This window comes from Triturus cristatus, chromosome 6 (genome assembly GCF_964204655.1).
Source record: "Triturus cristatus chromosome 6, aTriCri1.1, whole genome shotgun sequence".
In the NCBI taxonomy this organism is placed as follows: domain Eukaryota; kingdom Metazoa; phylum Chordata; class Amphibia; order Caudata; family Salamandridae; genus Triturus; species Triturus cristatus.
The window spans coordinates 1,230,255,938-1,230,276,840 of NC_140589.1; the positions used below are offsets into that span (position 1 = coordinate 1,230,255,938).

Sequence of the window (20,903 nt, forward strand, 5' to 3'; positions counted from 1 at the left end):
TGAAATTCAGTATTAGGTAACAAAGAATATTTACCACAGAGTGTATGTGACGGGGCCAAGGCTGGTTTACATGGGATTCTCGGAGGACGGCCTATGCAGGAGGGGTTGTGGTATGGTGGGTACTTTCCTGCATATCATTTGGGAATGTGGTGTCATCACGGAATTTTGGAGGAGAGTCCATGCAGTGATGGGGGAGGTGACGGGCATTGCTATGCAGCCGGAAGCGCGGTGTTGTCTACTGAATGTCTGGGGGCCCACTGATCATAATGCGGCGCAGACCCAATGGGTGACTCTGGGCAACATGGTCGCTAAGAGAGATATCGCGCGATTGTGGGGCTCTGCGGGGCCCCCCACATTGACCGGGTGGAAAGAAAATATGGACTGGAGTATGTTAAGAGAAAAGACGGTCTATTGCGCTAGAGGCCGCCCCCGGAAGTGGCACGCCATATGGGGGCGGTGGAATCAATACAGGGGGGGAATATGTCTTGCCCCGGATCTGGATCCTCCCGAGGAACAGCTTTCCTCCTAACCCTCTTTCCAGCTCAGTATGGTTTATGGAGTTTTTGGCCTCTACAGTCCCTCTTCTTCCTCTTTACTTTGTACTGTAACTGTTAGATGAGTGGGGTCCGGCCTCCCCTGGGGGGCTCATCATGGGCTTTCAGTGTTCTTGCCTTGCTGGGGTTTGTTGTGCGTTTTTGTGTTTAATTAAAATTGAACCTTTGCACTTCTCCTTTCATGGTATTGGGGACGCATCTCTGTTTCTATATATCGATGCTGCCGAACCTCCGGGTTGTCGGCTGAATAGCTGTGTCCTGACTTTTGAAAATAAAGGTTTTTACAAAAAAAAAAAAAAAAAAACTACATTTATAATCACTTAAAAAAAAAACAAAAAAAAAGAAAAGGCTGAGCCACATGAGAGTGTATGTGTTTTTTTCAATGTAAAAATGATTTCTGTTTGTAACATGACAACACGTAACATCAGTGTTCGAAGAGATCCCTGAAGCATCTGAAGAGCAGGCACAACTGTGTCCTTAAATTGAACAGATACATTTAATTTTCATTTTGCCTGGACCAGAAGCCTGAAATTGCAGCAAGCAATCCATTTCCTGATAAATCTCCAAAAGTATTATATAATAATCTAAATTGTAGTTAGTGCTTTAAAAAAAAAATTAAAGTAACCACTATATCATCATTTAAGCAACTACTAATTGATGTCGGTTCCTGTGACTGTCCTCTATAAAATTCTTCAAACAACTTACATATCCCAAGTGGGTCCGTGATAATAAGAGAAACATTATTTTTTGTTGTCCAAAGACTTTGATGCTGTAACGTTTGCGAGATAAATCTCTCTGTTGTCAGCCATTATTAAAGAACACGATCACTATGTAAATCCTGAGTTCCTTAATTGAGTCTATATTTGATATTATTATTTTATTCAAAGGTTTGTTTTCTCCTAAGAAAGCACTGTGAATGCTTTTTTTTACTGCACCACATTCACTGCTCACCCACCCCAGATAAATTGGATTCAACATCGACCAAAAAGATCACGAAATGCACTAGTAAATTTATTTTCAACCAAGAATAATTGAGACCTTCTAAGTGAATTTAAAAATAAGGTCTCATCAAAAAGTACAACTGTTTTTCTGCATGTAGAAGGTGTCAGTAGTTTATGAAATTACATTTCTTTGAATTATTCCTTTGCTGTTTTTGCAAAGTAGCTGTTTTGATGCTAAAATTTCCGTCATAGGGAGGCCTTTGGTGCTTCGGTGGAAATGGACTTCCTTATGCAGAAAGTTTGAGCGTGGTGCCTTTGGAGAAACTGGAGATATTCTGCCTGCAGGCCCTAGTAAAGCATTCCAAGGTAATCCATTTACATTTTTGGTACTCAATAGACTAAGTAGTTAACCCTTTTCACGTTGGATGCCCGACACTGAGCGCTTTGCTTTTGTCAGATAAATTGTATGCCTCAGTTTATCCAGCCAGTGAACAAATGTCCGAATTGGTAAACCCGTCAAGATAGGCTTGTCTGTTCTCCTGATAACCCTCTTTTTAAATATTTTGCTAGTAGGAATAATAGCAAGTAGCACTCGTCAAGCCTGTATCCAAGCAAAATGTCGGTAAATGGTGAGATACAGATTAACATCAAATAAATCTGATGCTAAAAGTACTTCCAAGAATGGTAGCTAGGGCGAACACATGACTCCCTACTTGACGGCTGCATTTTCAAGCCTTACAATAGTGTTCTCACTTAGGCAGTGTAACGCCTCTTCTGGATAACTGGTCTGGCCACTCTTGATTCCATAACTACTGGCTTGTAACTACCCTTTAGCACCGTGGGCGAGCCAAGCTACAGGTTAGGCTAGGATTGGGGCATGTCAACAGTGTTGGATGAACAGTTTAGACTCCAATGACATACTGTTCAGTATAGTGGATGCACCCACAGCTATGTAAATAATATCTCATTGGATGGTAAAGTTTCTTTTTTACAGAAGATAGATTTTCTTAAAAGGAAGAAATATGCTCTCGATCTTTAGTCAGGTTGGAAATAAACATTAGTTCTTAACTTATAGAGAGTCAAGTTGTCACTTAGGTAATAAAGAGCTAGGTCATTCAAATTATGTGGCTCACATTTCCACCGCCTCCCCTATCAGCTAACTAGTGGTCTCCCTGGTAACTGGGCACAACCACAGGATAGGCAAGGTTATTGACGCAGGGGGTCAAGGGATATAGTCCAGTGTGCTGATAGATTCATATTCTATTGTCTCACCTAGGAGACAGCTAAATAATGTGGCTTTGGATGTGACTGTTTATAAGTAAGAATATAACGTTTTGCTATTAGAATTGACCTCTAAACAAGTGCATACTTCTAAAATAGTTTCTTATTAGGAATTTTAATTGCTTTAAGGAACATTTGTATGTTTTGATGTTTTGTTATTCTGCAGTACCAACACTTTTCATTTTAATATTTGCAAGGTTGCCACTCACTGTGAAAAAATTGTAGCAAATGGAGGCCTCCAATTATTACAAAGGATCTATCAGCTTCGCGCGGATTCTCCCAAAATACGGCGAAATATAGTTCGCATTATAGGAAATTTATCTTTACATGAACGACTTCATCCAGCCATCGTACGGTCAGGTAAAAATTAATATTACTAAAGTCAGGGCTTCTGTTTTCCTTTAATATGCCTCACTGATGTCTATGTTGTGAACCACCTTTGCAGACTTTGGTAGTTTTTTTCACCTTTGAAGAAAAAAGGTAATTTAAGCCCAATGTGGTGCATTTTCTGTTTACCTAATACTGCTTCTTTTAACCTATTTCGCTAAACTATCAGCTTCTGACCAGTACATTTTCTGTTGTCGCTTTAGTAGGGATTAGGCCCCATCTATGATGCCAGGGGCTGATAGAAAGGTATCCTTTTAGCAGGCGTTTCTCAGGTGCCAGTTCGGTTATACCACAATTTTCCATCTTTTCTTTTTAACAGTCTGATTCAGTGGTTGAAATGGGAATGTATGAGTTCAGGTACTCTATATCCCAGCGTACCTGTTTGCAACTGAGAAGTGCAGATCCTTTCCCATTATAAGTATTGCACCTCTGCTGAAAAGTGCAGGTACTCTCCTTTTCCAAGTAAAGAAGTACAGGCACTCAGTTCCTGACAGTACCTGCCCCTTTATAGCATTGGTTTGACGAGATTTTTTATTTGGTACTGTGCCTCCTCAAACCATTCATGTATTTGGCTCCAGCAGCCTCATGTGAAAAACCGCAGAAAGGAGAGACCCATGTCTCGTTAGGGGTCAGTTTGTTCACCCAGAACAGGCTATTTCCGCCCTTCGGATTATGATGTCAGGTTTGGTAGCCTTTCCGTGTCAGCCTTTCCGACTCATAAAGGCTGTCGGAACTAGACTTTTTGGACCCCAAGCAGGCACCTTGAAGTGGGGATGAACTGCACCTCCAATTTTACAATGGGAGCATGCATTCCGGCCGGAGTACATGCTCCTATTGTACAGTGTTCAATCGCATCCTAATTAGTCGGTCAGGACCGCCGACAGGGTGTCGGTCGGTCCCATGACCGAGACGATGACAGGCGAAGGAAACTCAGTCCGACATCGTAATAAGGTCTCTAATATGCATAATACAGAGTGAACACCTTGTAGAGACAATCATCATGTCTTGGACATTTAAAGAGCTGGTAAGTTCTTGCAGAACATGTTAAATCGGGATCTGCAGCGAAGTCCAGATGGACTCACTAGCGACAATGTGTGGATGTGTCGGGCCTCCATCTGAGATGTGCGTGATATTGTTATCTTGTAAAAGTGATCGTTAGTCCGTTGCCGGGTGGTTATGCGGTGGGTGGCAGTTTCGTGGGGTAAAGCTGACGGGGGTGAGAGCGAGGTGTGACCCTGGAGCGCGTTGAGACTCTGCTCCATTCCCCTTATGTGCATAGTGTGGTGTGTGTTTTAGGAGGCCTTAGATCAGATCCCGGCTCCAGTGCCTTTAGTCTGGTGTCCACGCAGCACGGGGCATTGCCAAGGCATGTGAAAGGAGTATGCATGCTCTGAGCTACATCCAGGGCATACATGTGAAACAGTTGGAAAGAGGCGATGTAATCTCACCGGGGATAAATACGTGCAGTGCATGTAATTGTACTGTGGAAATTCTAGACGGGTGTCCTGGAAACCTCGAAGATGTGGGCCCAGGAGTTGGGCTCAGTCCTGATCCATTAGCTCCTGACGCCAGCACAGGCGGAGAGTGGGCAACACTACAGCGTCCTCTGCATGTATCGCTCTATACATGTTAGTAATCTGGTGCATTTTGAAGCTCCAGGTCAAGAGTGTCTGAAGTGTCAGATCGGTAGTAGGCTCTGAGTTGGGGCTACCCCAGGTGTCAACTGCCGCACTTCTGACGGTGGCGTATATGACGAATCGCGCCAGCAAGAGTGCCTGTGCTTTGCAGATTACTGCAAAAGAAAATGGCGTCCCTGATTCATATAATTGTTCCAGGGTGGCCAACAGGCCCACGTTCTAGCAGGGGGACTGGGTGGGCCAGGCCCATCCAAACATGACCTTTGGCCCACCCAGTTACGGCAGTAGACACCATAAAGAACGCACCTGTCCATGTTGATGGACAAACGTTATGATGTTTTTTTCAGTTTGTTTACTTTAACTATCAGCCAGGAGTCATTAAAGAACCCCTAGAACACATTTTAAAATGCATTGTTTTCACAATTAGTGTTTAAGTATGTAATGATAAGGTAAATAAATACTTGTGTGAGGTGATTTGCGCTAAATTTGTGCTGGATCAGACATTAAAATAATGATCATGCTGGTAATTTTATTTCTTCAAAAGGCCAAGTGGCAGCCTAGCTCATGCCTGAAGCAATCTGCTGTTGGGTGGTGTGTGTTGGGGCACTAGGGACAGAGTTTCACCTGTCAGTGATGCAGCAGGTGTAGTGGCACCAGGGCTCATGGCTGTGAGCTGCTGTCTGCATCTCAATTATGGCTGTTTCTGTTTAGAAGTTCTGAGAGTTTTCTGTAGTGTAGTCTGTGTACAATGCACACAGTAATACACTATAGAATGGGGCATACATTATACTGTTCAGATAGTGGCAGTGCATACCTCAATGGATGAGCAGCCACGAGGGACTTATCAATGCCTGCCCATTACCCAGGAAGTAGGGTCTGGGTTAGAGTTCAGTGGATGGGTTACTCCATCACAAACATGACGGCTATCCAGCCCGCCGTTTTACAATTGCCACAGGACATAATGCACTTGTAATACGGGGGATGGGATATCCTGCACATTTGCAATGGAGTAAGATGTCCGCCAAACTCTAAATCTGGTCCTCATTGTGGACTTACAATGCCAACTAGAATATGTTTGTCTGTCTGTTCTCTGCCAGATGCTTTTGTAAAGTAAATAACTATCTTATGTCAAGTAAGATATTGTGCTGGGATGAATTTATTCTCAACAGTTAGGCAGGGTAAAAAATGTGAGCATCTAATATTCTGATATCTTGGGACCGTACAATGCATATTCCAAGGTTATCGTCCGGCCCACTGAAATTATCCAATTTTGCAGCTTTGGTGTGTTCTGCATAATTATGGACTGCCCACATTTTTCACATTATCTATCTTCCGCTGCATAGTTGCAGATTTATTAAAAAAAAACTAGCTCAAATGGATCAAAAGTTACTTAAAGCACTGTACGTGTGTTGCCCTGCAGTTGAAGGCCCTTGGCAAAGGTTGACTGGCCCCCTTTGTGTTGCTTACTTCTATACTCGGTTGTTAAACTTGTACTAATGAGATGCAATCTATGCCAAGACAGTGTTATCAAATGTAAAAAACAAACCACAAAATAATTAAGTAATACTATCACAAAATGGGCCGTATTGTGCTTCATTATTGGCCTTTTCTTGCCACATAATTTAACCAACCCTGCCACGTAATGTGGTCCTCCCTTGCCACATAATTCCAGTGGCCCTGGTTATAGTGATCTTGCTCTTTGTCAAATCAAATCTATTAACAATCGGACTGATCATAATTAGTGCTCCCGGTTTTGTGGTATTTATTTTTTTGACCTTTTCATCTGTATTTATCCATATTTATTTTTTGCCAACTTTATCTGTATTTATCCGTATTTATTATGGGTTTTGTGAAAAAAATAAAACTGAAACTGGTATATTTCCACATTTATTTAACCAATAAATATGCAGCCATGCTTGAATGCCTGCCAGGTGTCAGTGATATGAACACCAGCAGATGATAAATCAATGCACTTATATGAAAATATGCACATTTCAGCATCCGCCTTGTGCATATCTACTGCTGTTTAAGCCTCTTTACTAAAATTCATTTTTTAACCCCTTTACCTATTAATCTACACAGTTATTGCCCTTGCAGTCAGGCAAAGTGTATTTAGAATGACTCAAAAAGCACCAATTTCCGTTTTTATACACATTTAAAAATAAATACAGACAAGAATATACATGGTTTTCTGTCTGTATTTATCCGTAAAAATCAGTAAAAACAGAAAACAGGGTGCCTTAATCATAATTCAGTTCAATCAAAAGCTAGCAAAGATTATGCAACCTGGCATGATACACACAAGGTGGTGTTAATGCTAATTATCCAAACTTTCCTCAGCTCTTAATAATTCATTACACATTTTTAAAAATTGGGATCTCTAAAGTTTTGCCAGTGGATAGTCTCTGTGTCTCGCAGCATAAACTTTAGACAGCCATATTAAAACCAAATAGATTTTGTATACAAATTTTCACATATTCTATTTGGTCAAATGTCCCAAATAGCGTTTGTTTACTTTCTACATTTAACTGCATAGGACTAGGTTTGATAGGCTCACTGCTAAAGTAAGAGGACTCACAGCTGATGATCCATACAGAATATGTGGTCCATAGACCTTCAGGGCCCAAAGCTGCATCACATACACATTCAGAAAATACATGCCTTCTGCTCTCTTCAAATACAATATTGTGTAATTTTAGCAACATCATTTTGCAAATCCATCTGGTGTTTAATCAACACAAAACACACCACGTACATGCACCCACTATTTATACCCATGCACCCCACACCAGGCTCAAATGAACACTGCACACAGAAACACGCACACTAGAATGGCCATACCACACGCACACCTGTGCAAAAACTCCACAGGCGCATACACACTCACAACACTCACTCAAACTCCACATGTAGATCCCACATACAAGTGATACACAAGCACAAACTTTCACCATTCACAAACCGGGAATGATGAATGGAGCCAAACTCCCTGATAAATGGTCACCGATGACTGAAGTTGAGATCTTTGGGAGAGCAACTCTCCGTGTAACTCTACCTCGTGGGCAACAGAGCTAGTATCTACTCCCCCCTCCACCATCGATGCCAAGGACCATAGCAAACTTGACAGCCCAGCTCAAGTCAAGACCATTACTCTCTCATTCTTTCACACCCTGAAGATGCTGAGGAGGATTTTCAAGTGGCTCCCAGTTAACACCCGAAAAACCATCACCCATACTCTTGTCACCAGCAAACCTGACTACAAAAACACCTGCTAGGCCAGGATCAATAAGCAGCTCATCAGGAGGCTGCAGAACATCCAGAAACTGGCAGCCAGAATCACTTTCAATCTCAAAGAAATAGGTGTTGGGAAAAAATTGCAAGGGATAAATATCCATTCTTTCTAGTGTGAAGATGTCAAGGCTTGGGTGTTGTAAGAAGGACTTCCTTAAGCTTGCACTACTATTACAATCTGCTTGGCATCGGGATGCTTGTGTTGAAGTCTGGCCTGCTGGAAATTATGAAGGTCGTGGATGACCAGTATAGACATCAGCTCTTACTCTCAAATAGTTCTCCACATGCTCTGTATGCCTGTTAGGAAAAAGGCATGATGTAAATCTAGGGCTTGTAGGCCACCTCCAGAATCAACATAAATTGTGCCTGCCTTTGGCCCACCTGAACACACCCTTGGCCCATCCAAATGAAAGTCGTGGAACCGGGCCTGGAGGTCAATCTGGGCCAAGCCACTGCCACCGAACAGTGCGTGTTCCCATCCAGGTAGGCACAAGACGGGCAGGTCAGGGTAGGTGAGTAAGTCACCCTACAGCAATATCCTGAAGATACCCGGCCCAGCAATGTCTGATCACTCCCACAAGAAAGGTGGGACAGGTGCCTTCTGGAAGGGAGCTCATTGTGTCGGTCAGGACGGTCATGCGGGACACTCTGGGCCAGAGGTATGTGGCCTTCAGCAGTGCGTCCCATGCCAGCTCGATCATCAGCTATTGTTGCTGGGCAGGCCTCTAGTTCTGGTGCCCCTTGCCTGCAGTCTTCCCATGGGTGGCACAGTTTGTCCATGGCTGTCCTGTGTCTCCCCGCTAAGCCAGAGAGCCACATGTTCAGTTCACAAAATTTGGATTTGGGTAGTGACAGCTGAAGATTTTCAAACAAATAAAGTAGATGTAGCAGAGCCACCATCTTTGCCAATGCAATTCAACCCTTGAGGTACAGTGGCAATCACTGCCAGAACATCATCGATTACCTCAGGGCCATTATCACCCTGTCTGTGTTGCTCTCTCGGACTGTGTCCAGATTTTTATGCATGTATACACCTAGATGCTTAAACATGTGTTGGGCGGCTGGTATTTCGAGTGTCACTTTCTTCCCGAGGGAAAGGGCCCGTCAGCTCTCCAAGAGCACGATTTGCGAGGTTTTATTTAGGAGCTTGCAATGCAGGTTGAGGAGGTCGCCCTCGTGTTTGAGGACAGGATGATGTGGGACTCTCAAGTAGACTGGGGCAGCGCTCTGACTTCCCATGCCGATTAGTAAATACAGTCTGAAACATGATGGTGCATTTTTAAATAGCACTTAACTAAGGTGACCACAGAAAAGAGGCAAAGCAAGAATTTAATAGCTATAGAACATCATACTTGCTGTGGAAGTCTTGTAGTGGGGGAATCCAGGTGAAATTGGCAGGGACATACCTGGTGTTATTTGTTCTATTGCCTCACAGATTTGTGACCATGATGCCCAAGAAAGCCTGGATGCATTGACCTGCAGTGGAACCCAACAACAGCCCAACTCATTGCTGCAGAATTAGAGAGCTTCTGATTGGACCGAAGTCCTAGTCAACAGCTGCAGCACACTTTGATTCTCAAAGCACACAATGTGGGTAGAAATGGATCAGATTAAAAAAACCTTTCATTACAGGTTCTGGTTATCACAACTCTGGAGGCCGCCATGTTCTTTAGGATGATATACAGGAGAGGTGGTCTACGGAACCCTCCCATGACCTTGGCTCAGCATCCTCTGATTCTGGGCAAAACTCCTAATCTCCTTGTGCCTAATGTGGTTCGCTGGTAAACAGGGCCGGACTGGCCGTAGCAGGCATGGGCAGGTTTTGCAGCGGTGGGGGGCGTTTTTAATACTGGGGGCCAGTTTTGCAGCGTTGCTGCAACATCTGTCCCCAGTCACAAAAGCAGCAGTGCTTCCCACTTGCAACTCCCCCCCCCCCGTTGGTTCGTTTCCAGGGCTGCTTTTGTTTTCCAGTCCGGCCCTGCTGGTAAAGCGCTATATAATATAAAAAATAAAAACATTACTGGATGTGTGCTCTTCAGATCCCACATTAGTACCCGCTGGCAGTAATGATGGTTACGAGGTCCACTCTGAGTGCGCGGGCCGCTGTTTTCAATATCCGTGTAACCGAGTAAGCAACGTGGTCAGGAACCAAGCCCATGAACTAAGCTACCTTCAGTAAGATAACGTTATGTATGCGGTGGGAGGAACAGAGCCTCTCCAGCTGAATGAAAAACCCTTCATGTCCAGCAACCTGTAGCATGGTACATACTGGGTGCACTTACAGCATCAAAGTGTTCCTCAGATACCTCTCCGGTGCGATCAACACAGAATAGGTTCACTTGCTGATGTAGGGAAGAACGGGAGCCACAGCGCAGAAAAGAAGAGCAAAGGACTTTTTGGGCAGCTGTCCACATGTGCAGAGGCAAAATGCCATCACTCACAGTGAAGAGAGGCAGTGTTTGAAGTAGACTAACCCATTGCCCCATGCTTTAGGCTGAGGTGGGCGAAGAAGAAAGTGATGACACTAAAACAGACCAAAGGATGAATAAGTAATTATATCATCCGTATATAATTTTATTAAAATCAAAAGATCTTAGCTAACATCACAGTTTAAAAACCTCATTCCTTTATTCATTGTAGCCAAATTGCTCCAGCAGTACATCACCAATATACCACCACACATTACAATACCATGCAATTGACCATCCCAAATTACTTAGATGACATGATTACAAAAAGTTCTAAGGGCCTAAGCCAGTTCCAGCACAGTTCACTTAATGTTGTTACCATAAGATTCATTGCCTCACAATGATCATGTGATTGAGCACTGTACAAAAAAATATGCTATACTTGATCACATTCTCCCTTAAAAAGTTATCAATTTCATTTGAAGTGATTTGTGCTACATCATTGGTAACTACGATTTTGGGTAATCCTCCACATACATTTTTCTATAAAAACGTAAGTTATCCTTGTGGTGAAATCTACCTCAAAAATGCCCTTCACCGGCCTGGTATGATAATCCACCATTACCAAAGCAACCTTTTCTTCTATGCTTATATATTTCATGGGACCAATAAAATCCAAACTAATCTTCTCCCATAGAGCAGTTGGAAATGTACGCTTTTTATGAGCTCTGGCCTCTTCCTCACAAACACCTCATATTTCTGTGTGGTCTTGAACATTTTAATCTTTTCCTCGCTACCAAACACCTCTCCTAACTTTTCTCCTATGAAAGTAGTGACCAAATGACCTATGTTCGGGATAAATTCAACACAAACACTCTGAGCCTACATTTTTCTTCTCTTATTATCTAATCATTTTACCGTTTTCTCAGTAGGTCTTCCTCCTGCGATTAACCTCTCTAATTGTAATAATATTTGGATATTCTGTGTGTGCTTCCTTTTTCGTGCTCCAGCAATTGCAGGCACATTTTCCATAATATAATGCACACTTGCAATAGGCAGTCTAGATAATCAGCTTGCCTGATGGTGTATCCTGATACCTGGTGAATTTTGAACTTCTATCTTTGTACTCTTGCCACCAAACTGGATATTTTTTCTGGGCTTTTTAATGAACATCCTACTAGTACCATCCTCAAAGATCAGTTCAAAGCATACATGGTCTTCAAAGATCAATTCAAAGCATAAATGGTCTTATAACTCATATGTAGTATAATACTCCACTTTTTGTACACACCAAATTGTCAAGATCTATGACAGAATAACTATCTCCTCTAGTTGTATGGATATTTAAGACAAAATAAATTTTACTTCACTTCTAAGCCACCCTTCCCAATTGTGCTAAAAAAAAGCCATCCATTTCCTAAACTCTGATGTCTATAATGATTAACGTTTCCATGTTTGCATGAAAAGGCTTCAGGAGAGATGCCCTAATTCTTTCCAACTTGAGCTGCTAAAACATTCCTTTTGCTTACACCCCACACCAGAATTCCTTCTCTATGCAGAATGAGGCTCTTAAATGCACAATTTTGCTTTAGGAGATTTCTATACATTTTCATTCATATGAATGACCTTAACCACTTTTATTTTTCAGGAAAACCTGGGTCTTTTTCGGTTTTATGCCAACTTGCATAGATGATATTTTACATGCCCCGTTTATTTTCTGAAAGTATTATGAGCCCTCCTCATCCAGTTCTTTAAGATCAGTAGCCAAAATCATTGTGACTGGCTTTTAGCATCCCAAAAGTATCTGATGTTTCTTTTCCAGAACATAATTGTGTTCAACATATCCAGGAGCACAGACACTGTGGAGACTAAACCAAAAAGTTGCCCTGTGAATTTAAATAACTCCTTCCATTGTTAAAAAAAGACAAGTGTTCTTTGGAATCTTTTCTGATATTAAATCCAATTTTGTATAAAACATGGGATCCGAATTACAATGCTTTTTGATATCTGTACCTGTGACTTGCTCATAAAAATTCATGAGCAAGTCCTGCCTATTTTCAGAACAAGCTATGTAAAATTCTTGCATTTTACTGTTAGAACTATTTCATTTCTATCAGGGAGTAGTAAACAATCAATATATTAATTTGAATTATTGCGGTTCAGAGAGAATCTTAACCCCTTCAGCGCGGCACGGATTTCCGCGCTGTGCTGAACGTTCTGTGCGCGGGCGGGGCCATGACGGAGCGGTTCCGTCATGCGCACAGCGCAACCGACGCGCATGACGGAACCGCTCCGTCATGCGCGTCGAAGGGGTTAAACAACTGCACCCTTTCTTTGTAAATTCTGCCAGGAAGAACCACTCAGATGATTCCCCTGGTTTTGTCTAACCCTGGGCGTAGTTCGCGTAGTAGCACTTCGCACCATGCGAGATACGCGTAGCACTACGCGAACTGTGTAGTGCGCTGTTCGCGATGATTGCACAGTGCTGGATGCTTGTCCGAACTGGCAATCATTGAAAACAGCATCTTGCACAGTGCGAGCTGTCGTTTTCTGCCGCTCGAATAGATTTTTACTCGAGCGACAGCTTTCTCAACGCGGACTGGTAGTTTCTCATCATGCGTATACGCGACCACTCGCAATGAGAAACCTGACCTCCCCGTGTTGAGAATCTCGCCGGGAGGTTTATTTTCCACGCTCACGATCTGCAACTTGATGTTTCTGATCGCGAACGAGATAAACGTCTCGTCGGGATGTCATTTTGCTCGCTCGCGGTCGTCAACTTGATGTTGAGGACCGCGAGCGAGCAAAAAAAGCCAACTACACTACGCGTTTTTGCACTGTGCTACGTGCAATTCGCGTAGCATGAAGTAGCACAAACTACACGAGTGTAGCGTAGTTGTCCGCCCAGGGTTAGTTTTGTCACCAACTTTAACCACATTGCCCAGAACTCCTCGTTCTTACTGCTTCTCAGTCGCTGGGACTCTCCTCAGCTTGTGCTTGTGAGAAACTGATTATGCAGCAATTCTTTCAATGTCCCCACTTCCTCTCTGAAAACATTTAAAAAATTACTCAACACACATTTAAAAATGTAAACCTCCACCACCTCCTATTCTGTGGTTCGAGAACACCATAAATATGTTGGTGTGCCCATCTCAACACTGTTGGGCTCATTTTGCATTGTACGACTTACCTTCAATCATTCATTTCTTGTGCGTGTTTTTTGCCCTTTAATATCCTAGAATATTAACCTCCCGTTCTTTATAATCTCAGTAGATAAAATTTCTGGACTGAAGTTAACCCCCTGGCCAATTTTCTTTTAACATTTCGGAAGGAAAAATCTTGCATCCTGCTGTTATATTGGTTTCCACCCCATACGTTCAAAAAAGCCCTTGAGGGCTTTACCTGACACCAAAGTTCCACCTTCACCCTTTGACTCTCTCCCTTTATGAATAATTCACACCAGTTCCCCCACCAAGTAGCACAAACACACATACTTGCTCCCCCACTTCATGCTAACTACTCCAACGTCTCCAACTTATAAAACTATTCGCATCCAGACCCCACTAGGTTTTCTTCTTTCTTATATCCAGCATGCAAATCAGAGGTTCCATAACAGCTTTGTCGGTATTGAAGGGGTGCTGCAGTGTTCAGTTTACCTCGCCTGGATATGCTTGTTGTAATACTGTAGAATACATGTTCACTTACTACTTAAATATGTGCTGCCCTTACATTATGAAGGTGGTTACCATAAGGCTTATACTGACTGCTCTGTGTTTCGGACTATTAAAGGTCTCCAAAGATGTCAAAGATGCTAAATATCTCCAAGGCTACTTCTGATTTCCGTGGCCTCTCTAAGCAGAAGGCCGCATAGTAACTGCCTTTGTGACCTTATAAATGCACTCAGTTATGGAAAAGCCACAATAACAGAAGACTCCAGACACACAAATGCAACGATTTATTTACTATTACTTTAAATGCTCATGAATGATGTTTTCACTTTAACTTGTTCAAATATGGGCTATCAATTTAAGAGCTTCTTATTGCTGTCCTGGAGTTTGTACCCACCTTCGTCAACCCAGGTTATTTCTAAGTGAATTTATTTATAAACCAGGTGTTATGTTAATATTAATTAGTGAATTTCAGTTTCATTCCTATTTCAGTCACTTAATAAGCACAGAAACCTTTGATGTTCGTTTTAGTCCAGGAGATCACTATTAATCTCTCCATCTCTTTCATGTAGACATGTAACAATTTTCATTAAAATAAATAATTCAAGTTTCTTGTTTTTAACTTGACATGCAAGGCAGCTGACATCTGTGTGTAAACGTGGTTCGGATTGTAGCATTGGACAATACAGATTGTTCACAGAAACCACTGTGGGGTTAACAAATGGACTAAATACTCCAGATTTTTCGCACCAGCACCCTTTGATATATATTTCCCATATGATTTCAGCATTTGAGATCTTTTCTTTTTTATTCCGAGTGTCCTGAATCTTTATGTATTTTCAAGGTAATATACCACACAGAAACAGGTTATAATGCAGGTTATGGATTTCAGAACACTGGAAACATGATTATACATTCTTTGTGACAGATTACTTCACTGGAGCAAGATCTATTGAAAGGAGGTTTGCCAACCTTAGGGAGATGAATATTTTGCCAATGTTATCCCCTGCCAATGAGGATGTATTTGAAAATCGTAAGTGTAGGCTGTTCCTCATATTGTCTTAAGGTAGCGCCTCTCTTCTCTGAAGCAAGTCATGTCTTTAGTAAACAGAGTCTGAGATACAGATCAATCCAGATTGTCTCATTGAGGTTGAATGGATCACCTAGCATAGGGCTGATATGTGTGTGGGGGTCATTATTTGAATACAGAAATTAGCTTTGTTATGCAAAGGTGTGTCTTTCATAATTGCCAGAACATCTCGTTGAGGGTTTCTGAAGACAACATTCTATCTTGTCACTCACAATTCCAGTAACATTTGAAAACATAATACAATTTGTTTTTCCTGATCTCATTGCTCCCTATGTATATCTACTAAGCAAACTGTATTGAATTGAGTGCTTAAATAATATAGTGTTGCATCCTCAGTCACATGAAAGAAACAGTAGAAGAGTAAACGTTGTATGCCCCAACATATTTAGTAAAGTTTCCGCATGTGGCTAAATGTGGCGACGCCCAAAGGTTTACCTATAATCCTCAATTTATTTTTCACTTGGTGTGTTAGATCACTATATAACAGAAACAGCCCATGGCTGCTGCCGCTGTCTTTGCCCAATGTAATGTAGAATTCCAAAGAGAACGAATCACCACACTTCCACCAGCGATTTGCAGTTATGTTAAGAACTAATATGAAAAAACTCATTTATTGCAGCTTACTCTACCCAGGTGGTTGTTGGTCGTTTTGCAATGGGTGCGAGGCAAACCTTTTATTATTTATGCTGTTGTATTTTGGAAGTGTAATGCTCTTCTTCATGCCATAAGGTTGTAGAATAAAGATTCTTTACCAGTCCATGCTGTCACTTTTGTACAGAGGCTGAGGCGAACTGTTGAACCATGTTATCAAAGTGACCTGGGATTTGCTAGAAAGTTCTGAGTTCAAATTTAGTTTTTCTGCTACTATGCATTATGCTACCATGTGAATGGATTAATAAAATTGACAAGTCTTTCTGCAAAATACATTTACAGCAAGTCTAAATTTACATAGATCCTGTAATGAAGTTCAGAATTCTATAAAGATCATGTGAATACATAGAAAGTAATTCATAACATTGTTTTCATAGGTTGGGTTCCATTATTGACTGAAGAAATGAAGTCGCCTCATATTATTCAGTGCTCTCATGCAGCTCGAGCACTTGCTAATTTGGATCGAGATACAGTGAAAGAGCGTTATCCTGATGGTGTGTACGTGCTACATCCGCAATACCGAACTAGGTGAGAAGGGGGCATAAGAGGAGTTCTAGTATGATTAGGGAGCTTCAAAATAATAATAAACAGTCAATACTGATTTGTTTTATTTTTTACAGATTGAATTCCCTTCACTCACATTATTTTAAATTATTTTCAGCCTGATTCTAAAACCGCACTTTTTCCAGTACATTTTGTAGTACTAAACAACGTACTACAAAATGTACGTTTTACCTATACTTATGTGCATGAAATTCTCTGCACCAGTACCAAGTTCTGCACATGTAAGTATAGCTTTTAGTAGTAAATGTGGGAGGGACACAGGGGAGTGGGCGGATAAAAGGGACAGATTTCATACTAGAGGGGATTGCGTTGGGGAGGAGTACGAGGGGCTTAGAGTTGACCAGGATGGATTTAGTGAAGTCATCCTCCCACACAAGAGTCAGCCAATTGCTTTACACTTGGGGTGGAGACATGTAGCTTACATTTTTGTAGTGAGTTTACACTCAGTTTGTGAATACTGAAAACACAATACTTACTACAAAGTGTAAGCTTACTCAAAAGTGTAACTTACATTTGTGAATCAGGCCCTAAGCGTTTAAACAATGGCAGTTCATCATCGTTGTTTTTTAAATCCAATGCTATCGTGCATATCTACATACAAGCCAGAAGACTTCTTAGATCCTCATGTAGAAATTGTTGGTCTCAACCTGTCTTATTTCTTTTTATTTTTAGTTTCCAACATTAAAAAAGGATGTCATGATTTTCATAAAGCACATCTGTAGGTCTACATTGGTATACCCTTGTGATTAGATCTCCGCCTGATACAGCTGAAATACCAATGCTTGTATTAAGAATATTTTTGTCTACACCTGGTTTGGCCCTTCTTGATACTATGTGACGACTTTGAATGATAGAGCGATAGAAACAAAACTACCATTTTAAAACAGTTTGGTCAGTTTATTGGAAAAACACACAAAGCAGCATGCCACATCTACTATTCATCTGTTTATGGAAGGCAAATTAAACTATTTGGTGTTTAAGCATCCAAATCCTCTATATCACAATTGATTTTTAGTACTTTCAACACTTTTTATCAGATTCCAGTAACATATAATCCTCTAAATATGTATGTATGTATGTATATATGTATATATATTCACTGAAAAAACCATAGTATGCAGGGACGTTATAGTTAGTTGGACATTTCACTCGTACAAAACCAGAGAAATTCGTCTGTTATAGTTAGTAGAGATAACTATAACTCGCGCCCCCACAATGCAATGCTGATGACATCACTGATATCTTAAATTCAGCAGACAAGACTAAGAACTACGAGGTATCATAACCCGAAATTGGCCACTAGTATTGAGTGATGCAATCATCGGAAAAACATTACCATCTAAAGTCTCAATCACACACAGTAAGGCACCTGCTTGGGATTGCGGCCTTAAATTACTGGGCAAACCTTTGGAACATGTTTACGCGGCTGCTCCAGGCTACGGGGGCGACGCACCACCTCAGAGTCAACAGGGGGCCTTACAAGGAAAAATTCGCCTCGAGAAGGGCTGGGCAGACGAACCAAATCAAGCAGGCAGAGTCTCATCCAGAGGCTCATTAGAGGACTGCTGAAGGTGTCCTTTAATTCATGCGAGCATTTGGGCCCACCGGAGGGTTTAATTGATGCATAATGGGAACTGGAATAACCAGCGTGCAATAGAAATGAAACTTTGAGCAATGGCACACCGGAGGCCAATTAAAACTAATTGAAAAGCACGCCGAGGTTGTTGGCTCTGCACACTATTTTCCGAATTCTCGCTATGGCCCAGGAAGAAGGACAATGAATTCTCCGAAACGAGTCAGCCAGGAGGACTTCAAAGACGGGATATGAAGCTGCCTGCTTTTTCCAATAAAGAAAGTTTTCTTACCTGCTTGGGAGTGCAGCCTTAAATTGCTGGGCAAACCTTTGAGAGAGAGAGAGAGAGAGAGAGAGAGAGATAACCATAGTTTGCAGGGACGTTCTAGTTAGTTGGACATTTCACTCATACAAAACCAGAGAAATTCGGCTGTTATAGTTAGTTAGTAGAGATAACTATAACTCGCGCCCCCACAATGCACTGCAGATGACATCTTAAATTCAGCAGACAAGACAAAGAACTACGAGGTATCATAACACGAAATTGGCCACTAGTATTGAGTGATGCAATAATTGGAAAAACGTTACCATCTAAAGTCTCAATCACACATAGTAAGGCACCTTCTATGAGGGACAAATTGATCAAAACAAGTCCTGAAATCATAGAGAGCTGTAACTGGCTTCAGGCCCACAAAGGATTTTTTAAGTACAAAACATGCAAGACATGTCAACAGGAGGTCAATAAGACCAAGTATACAACCCCATTCAGCCCAAGAGAATATGATATCAACAAATTATTAACTTGTAAAACTGAAAATGTGGTTTATGTGTTGATATGCCCGTGTGGCCTGCAGTATATGGGCAGCACAAAGCTTCATGCACACAAACGGGTTCTCCAGCATTTGAGAGCTATTACAAATCAAGATAACAAGTACCCTGTGGCCAGACATTTGAAGGAATACCATGGTTCTAGGAGTCATGAATTAAAATACTATCTCATTGACTCAGTTCCCCAGAGTAGAAGAGGTGGCAACAGGGAAGCCAAATTATGTAAACTAGAAACCAGGTACATCCTTGAGATGGATTCTAAACACCCAGGTGGGCTGAATACAACAGAGGATTTACACACCAGCCTTTAGATAATGAAACATAACTAAATCAAATAACAAAGGAAAATTGTACACCGATGAATATGAATTAAATTAAATTAAACAGTGAGTCTTAAGGATGTTTTACATTTTATATTCCATGTTATATATTTAATATTTATACATTTATGTATATAATGTTTAATGTCTAATATAACATTTGATATGACATATTTATTGTTTTACATTGTATATTTAATATTTAATATCCAGTACCCAATGTTTAATATTCTGTGACCTTTCCATCACAATATAACTGACTAAATCTGACCCTTAGCACTTTTACTATCTTGGTGGATATGGCTATACCCACCATAAATATGCTGTAAATTATAACATAGGACGGGGAACACATGGTATTTATACCAAGATGTACGGCAGACAAAAAGAATATATGGCAAACATCACTGATATATATATGTAATATCAGGAAGTTAATAATATTCTCAATATGAGATTACAGCAATAAGAAATCCTGATTAAATACACTAGCGAGGAAAATGGAGCAAAGAAGCACATATTTCACTTCAGCACCTTAAGCACTTTAATTTTCATGGACATATACAAACATGGAATGACATATATTCGAACGGGACGACATAATGATAAAGTACACATGACCATATATGCGTATACTTTAAGAATGTATTTTAGGGAATTATCCAGTATATTGACAATTTAAAGTATATGTGTGTGTAGTGTTTTACCAGCATGAAATTATATTTGTTATGTATCATTTAATGTTTTTTAAAATGCAGCCTTTTAAACATGGTTTAACGCCTATGCCATTGGCCATGTTTTTATCCATGCTTTTTATCAATATACTTATATTTATATAATAATATATGTGGATATATATATATATATGTATAAATTTGAATTAGCATGTGATATTTATGATCAAGTAATTGAGTGATATGTGAAATATTGTATTCATATTAATTATCTGAGGTCAGCAGAATAAAGCAGTAACTATCACTCACTTGTCCATGTCCGTGTATCTTGAAATGGACTTGGGAAGACAACGGAGAGCGATATATATATATTTATATATATATCTTCAACTCCTTTCTCGCACTCGCTTCGCCGCTGAAGACAGGAGCTCGGACCACAATTTGGTGCTCAGAATCTTATTTTATTGTCTGCTCCAAAGCACAGACATTACGCGTTTCGAGCCCAAAGGCCCTTGATCACATGACGCGAAAAACAGTCAGTGCAGGGCTTTTAACCATTTTTTCCCCCTAGTGTGTTTTTTTCTTTTTAAAGTGACAGGTGCTGAAGAAATCTAGGTGTATCGCAACTAGAATGGTAATAGACATAGTAAAGTTACTTGCAAATAGACACATGTTTAAAACCACAATGTTAATTATAATAAATATTGATTATAATACATACTAATTATAATACAATTCTCTGTAGTGATAAATATATAAAACCACAATTGATTCTAATACAATAAATACATTAATAAATACATGAAATATAATGTCACCATTTCAGCATTAAATTATGATCTCATTTCTGACAGAGTGTCACCTTTACACAAAATAATATATATGTTCTTGTTGCTTCCTGAGTAGGATACAATATGTGCAAATATGGCTATGTCAATGGATCATAATACTGGGTTAATGTCGCCTGATAATGCTCATAATTGCAACGCCCAAATCTTGATTACCTAATTTTGTTGTTTGCGATATTTCAATACAA

At 40.7% G+C, this 20,903-nt stretch overlaps 1 protein-coding gene across 4 annotated transcripts in view; it reads left to right on the plus strand.

The window, feature by feature from the left end:
* The window catches only part of SERAC1 (serine active site containing 1), a 401,166-nt gene that overhangs the window by 300,277 nt on the left and 79,986 nt on the right, over nt 1–20,903 (plus strand). For all 4 annotated transcript variants that reach the window (XM_085612157.1, XM_085612159.1, XM_085612160.1 and 1 more), the window contains exons 9-11: nt 1,748–1,861; nt 2,974–3,136; nt 16,286–16,436. In XM_085612157.1, coding sequence (XP_085468283.1) covers nt 1,748–1,861; nt 2,974–3,136; nt 16,286–16,436 — 428 coding nt within the window. The remainder of the gene's footprint in view (nt 1–1,747; nt 1,862–2,973; nt 3,137–16,285; nt 16,437–20,903) is intronic.